Below are 9,565 nucleotides of genomic sequence, written 5' to 3' on the forward strand. Positions count from 1 at the left end.
AGCATCGCTATGAGCGTCGCTATAGTCTGCAGTGTAAACGTCGCTATAAGCGTCGCTATATGCGTCGCTATATAGCGACGCATATAGCGACGCCTATAGCAACGCTCTCGTAGCGACGCTCATAGCGACGGTTTTAGCGACGCCGAGGGTTATAAAAACCCGATGTATTTCCGTTGCTAACAGCGTCACAAGAGCACACAACCTCTTGTAGTGGTTTTTAAGGCAAACACTATTGCATAGAGTTCGCATTCGTAAGCAGAATAGTTCTGCTGAGCTGCATCAAGCTTCTTGCTTTCAAATGCAATCGGCCGTCCGTCTTGTAACAGGACTGCTCCAATAGCACGGTCATTGGCATCTGTTTCAAAAATGAATGGTTTCAAAGGATCTACAATAGCCAATATAGGAGCTGTAGCTAATGCATCCTTGAGCGTATAAAAAATGTGTTGTTGAGCGGATCCCCATTGAAAAGCTTTGCCTTTGCCTTTTAGTTGATCCGTCATGGGAACAACAATTTTAGCATAGTTTTTAACAAACCTTCGGTAAAAACCTGCAAATCCCAAAAAAATCTATAATTCTTCTAGAATTTTAGGAGAAGGCCATTTCGGGATGGTATCCACTTTGGATTGATCCATATATAGCCCATTAGATGAAATAACATGCCCTAAATAGTGAATTTCGTCTTTTAGAAAATCACATTTAGATTCCTTGGCATATAGTTTGTTTGTGCGCAACAACTTAAACACCTGTCTCAGATGTTGTAAGTGTTCTTCTTCAGAAGCACTATAGATTAGGATGTCATCGAGGAAAACAATGACAAATTTACCGAAATATGGCTTCAAGACACTATCCATAAGTGTCATGAATGTTGCGGGCGCATTGGTTAACCCAAAGGGCATCACCAAGAACACGTAGTGTCCAAACCATGTTCGGAATGCAATTTTGTGTATATCGGCAAGTCGAATACGCACTTAGTGATATCCTGATCGCAATCTATTTTTGTAAAAATACGAGCATGAGTGAGTTTGTCAAACAACTGATCTACTCTGGGCAATGGATAATTGTTCTTAATCGTAATCGCATTTAAGCCACGGTAGTCTACGCACATGCGCATACTGCCGTCTTTTTTCTTCACTAATAGGATAGGCGAAGCCCATGGTGAAGAACTGGGTTGTATAAACCCTCTGCTAAGGTAGTCAGCAAGCTGATGTTCCACCTCAGCAGCTTCTGAATAACTCATACGGTAGGGTGGTTTACTAACAGGTTTAAAGCCTAGAGCCACGTCAATGCTATGTTGCATTGATCGTGTCGGCGGTAATCCTGATGGCAAATCATTAGGAAATACATCTTGAAATTTGTTTAATAATTTTTGTAATTGACTAGCAAAGTTTGCTTGTTTAGAATTAGCAATTGGTGGAATAGAGGAGAGAGAAGCATGTGGCGTTGAGGAATGTTCAATAGATTCAATGTTAGAAAGAAAATGAGACAGTGAGTAACACAAGAAAACCTGATCTATTTCATTATAAAAAACGAGCTGCATAAGCTCAGCGGTACAAATCAGTGGTGATGAAGGTATATCTTTTTCTCCTAACAACAACACATGTGCGCCATGTGATTCAAACGTCAAGCTGTTATGCTCATAGCTATGCTTCAGTGATGGTCCTAAGCTATGCAACCACTCCCTACCAAGAACCACATCTGCCCTTTCCATGTTCATAACCTGAAAATCCAAGCATGTGAAGTACCCTTGTACTTCCAACGGAATAGCTCGGCATTGAGTATCCGAGATTTCGGTATCATGTCCATTCATTATTGCTACCTTGTAGTGGTGGGTACTCAGAGTTTGAGGCAATTTGAGTTTTTTCACCAATCTGTATTGATGAAATAGTGAGTAGCATCGTCATCTACCAAGATGCGCACCTTGTGCCCTTGCAGATATCCGTGCATACGTACTAACTCATGTGGTCCAAAGGTTGGTTGCCACACGGAAGCTATGAGACAGCATTCATGCACCACCTCAGTGTGTGTTACTTCCACTATAGATAAATGGTGAGGAAAACTCAAGGGGCCGCAGTTGCACCGTGTGCACTGCTTTCTCCTTGCCCTGAGCAACAGATTTTCCCTTGGGAGAATCCTTTTTGCCATGATCTCTTCCTAAACATTGAAAACATAATTTTTCTTTCTTGGATTTATTAAAGTCCTCAGGAGAGAGAGGACCCCTGGACCCCTTGGGTTTTTTAGATGCATCCGAATTGGCAACTATAAATTTTCTTTTATTGTGTCCATACTGAGTGCGTGTATTACCATGTGTATTAACAGGCACGTGACTATTATGTGTTTTCTTTTCATCTAGATCATCATGATTATGTGCTTTCACTATGGCTTCCTCAAGTGTTTTAGGATCCTTGGTCTTGACATACTTCTTAAGCTCGAGTGTCACACCTCATATGAACCCTCGTACTTGTTGAAAGGTATCTAAACCTTCCAACTTGAGGATAACATCCCGATAGTGAGAGATATATTCAAGTAGTGATGGGTATTGACGCATGGAACATGTGTCCCAAGCCATCCAATTCCTATCTGCCTCATTTGTAGGCAAAAGTTCTTTGCTAAACATAGCTTCAAAAGCTGCCTAACTCTGTGGTATAATGCTTTTTTTCTTGAGAGACATCCACCATTTGGAGGCCTTGCCTTCCAGAGTTAAGCTCGTTTGCAAAGCTCGGATTGCGTCCGGAGTACGCCGTAAGGCGTTGATAGGAGTTTTTTGGTTTGAAGTTTGCCGGCTCATGTATACATGGTGTGCTTTCTTTTTTCACTTTTGAGAGTGATATGGTTGCATGTACAGTCTTGGCCAATGCCAATTTTTGATGTGTGCTCCTGGCTATGGTCTACTGCTCATCGTTTGACCAAGTTTTCAAAGAATGGATGCACTTGAAGCTTGAGGCGACTGAGGGTCGAGCATCATTTAGGTCGTGATGAATAAGGCTACATCAGCAGGCTTCATTAGCATTGTGCACTGCTTGGGTTAGAGCCAATAAAGTAAACACTATGGTCTTGTCAAGTGAAGGGCTAGGGATAGTGAGATCCAAGCTCAATGCGGCTACGACGAGGAGCTCAAACCTTGAATCAAATGTTAGCAGTACTATCTCAGTGGGAGCCAACCCTTGGCTAAATGACTGGAAAGGAAGGAAAATCCATTTTTTTAAAAGGGGGTCGCCTGTAATAATAGAGGAATGGCCTGCACGTGAAGAAGGAGGCGCTGTCTGAGGAGGGGTGGCCAACACGATATAGGCGAGAGGGGGGGAGCAGGTAAGAAAGGGGAGTCGTAATTAGCAGGAGCCTCATCACGGAAGAGCAGAGCCGGGTTGCAGCTAGCACATACTTGGGGAAGGGGTGGGCAGCTCGGAGAACTCTTCTATAAGAGAAGAAGGCTCAAGAACCAGGGAGATTAAGGGGGCGTCGGCCCATGAGGGGAGGGCTGCAGAACCTGCAAGAAGAGGAGGGGCTCCACAGTGCTATAGAAGCTTGAACCGAGCCGCCATAGCGTGAGCAGGTAGAGAGGGACTCTGGAGGCCAGTACACGCAGGTGAAGGGGGAAGCGCGCTACGGGAACATAGGTTCAGACAGAGAAGGGACTGGCCAACAGCTGTGGAAGGAGCTCTATACAAAGGACAAAGAGCTGAGAGGATTGATAGTACTGTCTACACAAGGAGTGCGACACAGAAGCTTATCTGCAACGAGCTCACATGAAAGCTGATCATCACGGGCCGCCATCGAGGAGAGGTGCATGCAGCTAGCTAGCCACAAGGTGGGAGATGAGGAAGGCGAGCTTGAAGGGAAGCACGCTCTCTGAAACGAGCTCAGGGTGACGCGATTCTGGTAAGGCCTAAGCGTTCATCTTGTATTTGCGAGTTCGACTGCAGTCGTATGGCGGTCCATGCCAAGAATGGCTAGCTAGGGGTGTTGCAGGGCCACTGTGTAGCAAAGAAAGCGACCAAGGGGTTTGTGGTTGGAGTTTCAAGAGAGAGAAGGGGCATCGGGTGCCAAAAGTGCTAACGAAAGGAGGGACCGCACCTCAGAGGTGTGGTGATTAAAGCTTTGAGGTGGCCAGCCGGTTGAAGCAAGAGAAAGCTTGCAAAGCGGAGCAGCAGTGGAGTTAAGCGGCCAAGGAAAGCCATAAGTGGATGCACAGCATTAAAGAATGGGATAGCTGAATATCTACAAGAGCATGCATTGGAATTTTCATAAGAGCTAGAGATTAAACAAAGTTGTGATGGCTCTCTCTCTCTCTCTCTCTCTCTCTCTCTCTCTCTCTTATATATATATCTGGCACTCAGTTGAAGAGTAGCGGCTAGATCAAGCCGGCTCTTCTTGAAGTTCCTTTTTGTGTCCGTCCATTGGCTCCATTTGTACATAGGTGTTATGAAGTCATCCGCGTGGTATTTGAAAGGTTAGCTTTGGTACTCCGACTTGACAGAGAGGCATTAAGCAAAATTTGGACTCACAAAGGGGCCCTTTAAGGAGTTTGACTTTACCTCTCTCTACCAACACGGGCGTATAGATAATTTTTTGCAAACAAACTCCAAAGTTGACGGAGGTTTGACAGTTAGAATGTCCTCTTCAAGCTCTATCTACTGATATATAGCACGCCATGAGATTCCTTAGATTTTAGAAGATTCTTCTTTTGATTCACATAGATTTCAACCATCATAGATGAATCAAAAGAAGAATCTTCTAAAATCTGAGGAATCTCATGGCGTGCTATATATCAGTAGATAGAGCTTGAAGAGAAAATTCTAACTGTCAAACCTCCACCAACTTTGGAGTTTGTTTGCAAAAATTTATCCATGCGTCCGTTTTGGTAGAGAGAGGTAAAGTCAAACTCTTTAAAGGGCCCCTTTGTGAATCCAAATTTTGCCTAATGGGCCTAGCTATAGAGGTTTTGTGTCTTGGCTTTCTCCTGTCAGCGTGAATTCTATCCCACTTGCTGAGAAAGATATTCACTGCATCCTTATTGCGATTTCGGTCTTTTTCCTTAAAAATCGGTGGTTTGGTGTTTTTCAACAATTCATCCACCTCTTTTGCAGTGAGAGTATGCAACGTATCAACATTTGGGCCTTGCCCTAGATAGAAGGGCCTTGTCCTTGTGTAGCAACGTGGTCATGCATGTGCAAGTCAGCAGGATTCTTGGACTGTTGATGCATTAATTGAATTACTAATGTGGATAGTTTCGTAACATTTTCATTTAAAGCTTTAAAATTTTCATCCATGACTGTCATGCGTGTCTGAAGTGCACGAAATTCTTGAATATCGAGCAATTCGTAAGTATCATCACCTGTTGTAACGTCGCGGGCACTCTCCTTGAGAGGATCCGACCGCGGGCCATCATTGGTAGGATAGGGCATACTTTGCTCAAAATCGAATGTCATATTGATATCCGAATCCATGGCGACACAGTGCGATGCAAGGAGTAGTCAGAAAAAATACATGATATTGAGAGCACTCGCAAAGAGTAATTAGCTGTGCTAATTCTGTCAAAATCGATAGTATCTCGATGGAAATTGATTTGAATTATCCGCCGTATATGGAATTCCACAAGTTCTTGATAGCCGAATCAATTAGACTTGAAAGCGTTAATTGATTTTACCAAATAATTGTACTTGAACTCTGTCAGAATTTGGCTCAAACTTTGTGCCGGCCTCGTCGATGCTATGCTGCACCTCTCCGGCCTTGCCGAATCCGCACGTGGAGTAAGGGGGTGGGGTACCCTACTATGGGTACTGCCCCTTATGGTTAAATTTTGGGTGTGGCCACTAACCCCCAAGGGGGTTGGGCGTCCGTAAGTGGGAAAAAACGTCACACAGTCGGCTATGGCCGCTCAAAGCAGCGCGCGGGTAAGCAACATCGCCATGGACGCCTCTGTTGAGGTAGGGGCTCTGGCTCGATGACGTAAAACCCTCCCCTGCCTGGCGTGCAGCCGTAGAGCCCGCGAGTGGCGGTTTTGATGTAGGTCCGCCTCGGCGGCTCCTCCTTGCAAGAGGGGTTGCCCACGGCCTACTTGCCTGGTCGTCCTCCTCACAGGAGGAGGGATGCTCCACGCCCCCTTGACCCCGACATGCAAAAAAGCATGCACAATTGTGTGGCTCCCCTCGTCCACGGCTGTATTTTTCCCAAAAAAGGAACCTTGCTCTTGATAGGCGAATCAATTAGACTAGAAAGCGTTAATTGATTTTACTAAATAATTGTACTTGAACTCCGTCGGAATGGTGTTCTTTAAATCTCTGAGTTTCTGCGTAATGCGTAGAGAATTTGGCTCGAAGTTTGTGCCGGCCTCGTCGATGCTATGTCGCACCTCTCCGGCCTTGCCGAATCCACACGTGGAGTAAGGGGGTGGGGTACCCTACAATGGGTACCGCCCCTTATGGTTAAATTTTGGGTGTGGCCACTAACCCCCAAGGGGGTTGGGCGTCCGTAACTGGGAAAAAAACGTCACACAGTCGGCTATGGCCGCTCAAAGCAGCGCGCGGGTAAGCAACATCTCCATGACCGCCTCTGCGTTGAGTTAGGGGCTCCGGCCCAGTGATGTAAAACCCTCCCCCGCCCGGCACGCAGCCGTAGAGCCCGTGAGTGGTGGTTTTGATGCAGGTCCGCCTCGGCGGCTCCTCCTTGCAAGGGAGGGTGTCCACGGCCTGCTTGCCTTGTTATCTTCCTCACAGGAGGAGGGATGCTCCATGCCCCCTTGACCCCGACATGCAAAAAGGCATGCACAATTGTGTGGCTCCCCTCCTCCACGGCTGTGCCTTTCCCAAAAAAGGACCCTTGCTCTTGATACCAATATTAGACAAGGAGAACTAGAACCCAGGAGTCCACCACCCAACCACCCACTATATAGCATAGTCTTTGGCCCTTTGTCCTAGTTGGACTCCCTTTCCACACTACCTAGCCCGGACCTTCTCTTGTCTAGTCTGGCCTTGCCGGTGTCCTGACATGGGGCCTCACCGCTAGTGAGGACATGATGAGGGTGAGAGGGAGGCAGGCGCCCTTGAAAGAGCGCCTTGTAGTGTGGGATAGAGAAGCAGAGAGCCTGAGGGTATCTCGCAACCTATCATCGCCTAGCACTTCAAAAGTTAGTTTCTCTCTCTCTTCTATTCTAAAATCACTTTTTTTTCATTATCATTCTTATAAAAAACACTTGGCTTCCTCAATTTATACCAATGTTGTGTACACGTAGACATACCATAAATAGATAGATGGGTGGATTTGTCTATATGTAACAATAGGGAAAGGGAAAAGGAGAGGGGAGGGGGGGGGGGGGGGGGGGGGGGGGGGTTCTCATACTCTCTACTGTTTAAGGCATCTATGGACAAATACTGGCAGATGGACGTCTTGTCCGCCTATACACCCATTGCCGATTCTTAGATGCAAGCATCATGACCTTTGTTAGCTATATAAAATTGTAATATTCATACATTTGTCAAACTCACTTGGTTTCAAGGTGAAAACAATCGACGTAAGTATGAGTAACTCATTAGCTCGCTCTAGGAAAGTGTACACCATGGGGTGTAGGCTGCAATAGAGATGATGTCACAAGGGAATGAATACTTAATGGACCATTTATATGACAAAAGAACAGGGGTTAAGGATATTGAGGCATCGATCATTAAAAGCAAAATGAAATTTTATGTGGGTTGAAAATGCGAGCGGTGCTTTTGCGCAAAACCAATAAGGTACCCTTTATGATCTAGGTCCCTGTGTATCAAGGTTGTTACTTCACAAAAGCCGCTGTATATTCCCTATTTACCCCTTCCTTGGGTGAACAGTCGTAACCTTTTGTCCATGTAATTAATGCAAACGCTTACTTGGTTAAAAAGGAAAATGCTAGCATTTACTTTTTAAGGAAACAAAGAAATGAGCGGTAAGAACTAATTACAACTAGAGGTTTCAATGATAATTAAAGAAACTGTATGTAGGCAGGGAGGTAGAGAGAGAGAGAGAGAGAGAGATAAGCAATTTCAAGAGGAGGACGAGGAGGGAGGGAGAGAGAGAGAGAGACTAGTGGCGATCTTATTTTGTTGGGAAGGAAAGACAGTGATGGGAGCTGAAGTCGGGAGGCTGCTCGTGCATATCAGGGCTAGCGCAAACGCCGTAGCGGGCACTCACAAGGTGCCAATACACACTGCCGCCAAGCCAGTGGCCCACGCCCTCCAGGTACTGGTCCACGTCTCGGCTCATCAGTCCCTCGCACTGATTTGCGCCATCAACCGCACGCACTCTGCATCGCAGGCCCCAATCATGCGGCACACCTCCCCAATGATCCCCTCCAGCGTCATCTCCCCCCGTGGCATGTACAGCACTGGCACTATATTAATCATGTCCCCCTCCATCGCCTCCTTCTTGAAGGACACCAGGTCGTTGACCCAGTACACGTGGTACGCCGCGATACACTGCAGCGCCCGAATTAGCGGGTGTGCCAGCACCTCTTTGTCGAGCTCGACCCCCACCACGAACTCCACCGCCACCCTGCACGGCTGCCAGCCCCCGGACCTCGCCCTTATCTGTACATACGCCTGCAGCTCGGGCACCGTCATCCCTCCTGGCCTCGCCCTACATTCAATTTGCGGCCGGTTGCCATCCACATATTCTTTCATCGTCTCCACCATGCGCTCTTGCTGCCTCCTCGGTATGCCAGCCTCCCGCATCTCTCTCCACCACTCTTCTGCCGTGTCCACCATAGCTGCCACCACCGCATTGCTAGCCTTATAGACGGCTACGCCCGGCTCGACCCCATCGAACACCTTGCAAACGCTGCCGAGAAGCTCTTCTGCAGCCGCCAGGTCGGCTCCCATCTCAGACGGGTCGTACAGAATGTTATCAAACATGAAGAACCAGGCCATAAGCTTCAGAACTGGCTCCATGCGGCCGGGCATGATGCCATTGGGATAGGTCAGGGCGGTGAGCAGGTCGAAACCGGATTTCATGAGCAAGTCTCCCTTGAAAGCCCCTCGGCCGCTGGCTGCGGAGGGCAGATGCGAGAAGCGGGCTAGCACCCATTCATCTGCCAGCTGCTTCAGCTGCTTGAAGTCACGGTGCTTCTTCCAGGGGAAGGAGCAGGGTATTGGCGGCAAGGTAATGCTTTCAAGGTCTGTGAGCAGCCCTTTCAACAGATTATTTTGTTGCGGCACCTCCTGCATCAGAATATCACTGTATTTCACTGATTATTTTGGCTCAAGTCTAGTCTCTCTTTCTCTGCGCACATGCATCCGAAACTGACCCGCAGCGTCCACAAAAGCTGATCTCGCTCCAAGGATTCCACCGCGACGGCTAATCCGTCAAAGTAGGACTCAGAACATAGTTACAAGGCCTTCCCACAGTGAGTTTTGGAAAGGAATAAGGGAACAGTTTCATAAACTTTACATTTCTATGGTGAGTCTGAGTTTAAGACTCTCAACGTGCTAACCTGGACTAAGAAGTAATAAGTTTATTTTTGGCATAACCAAGCCTCTACCTCCACCACTTGTTGTACAAGTCAAATGAGTATTTGAAAAGGAACGGTGTGAAGGTTTCTCTA

General features: G+C 46.9%; 1 protein-coding gene across 1 annotated transcript; it reads right to left on the reverse strand.

Annotated features, from left to right (window-relative positions):
• Window positions 1-8,228: 8,228 nt before the first annotated feature.
• On the reverse strand, window positions 8,229-9,188 carry LOC147447394 (sesquiterpene synthase 2-like). Its single transcript, XM_086523613.1, has one exon. It carries the CDS (start codon window positions 9,186-9,188, stop codon window positions 8,229-8,231), a length of 960 nt encoding a protein of 319 aa, XP_086379739.1.
• Between the last annotated feature and the right edge of the window lie 377 nt (window positions 9,189-9,565).

The sequence above is a fragment of the Adiantum capillus-veneris genome, chromosome 11, assembly GCF_014529385.1.
Source record: "Adiantum capillus-veneris isolate H3 chromosome 11, ASM1452938v2, whole genome shotgun sequence".
Lineage (NCBI taxonomy): Eukaryota > Viridiplantae > Streptophyta > Polypodiopsida > Polypodiales > Pteridaceae > Adiantum > Adiantum capillus-veneris.

Bases quoted from the DNA above. Each gene is read 5' to 3' on its own strand.
- LOC147447394 (XM_086523613.1), bottom strand. From the start codon at position 9,188: ATGCAGGAGGTGCCGCAACAAAATAATCTGTTGAAAGGGCTGCTCACA.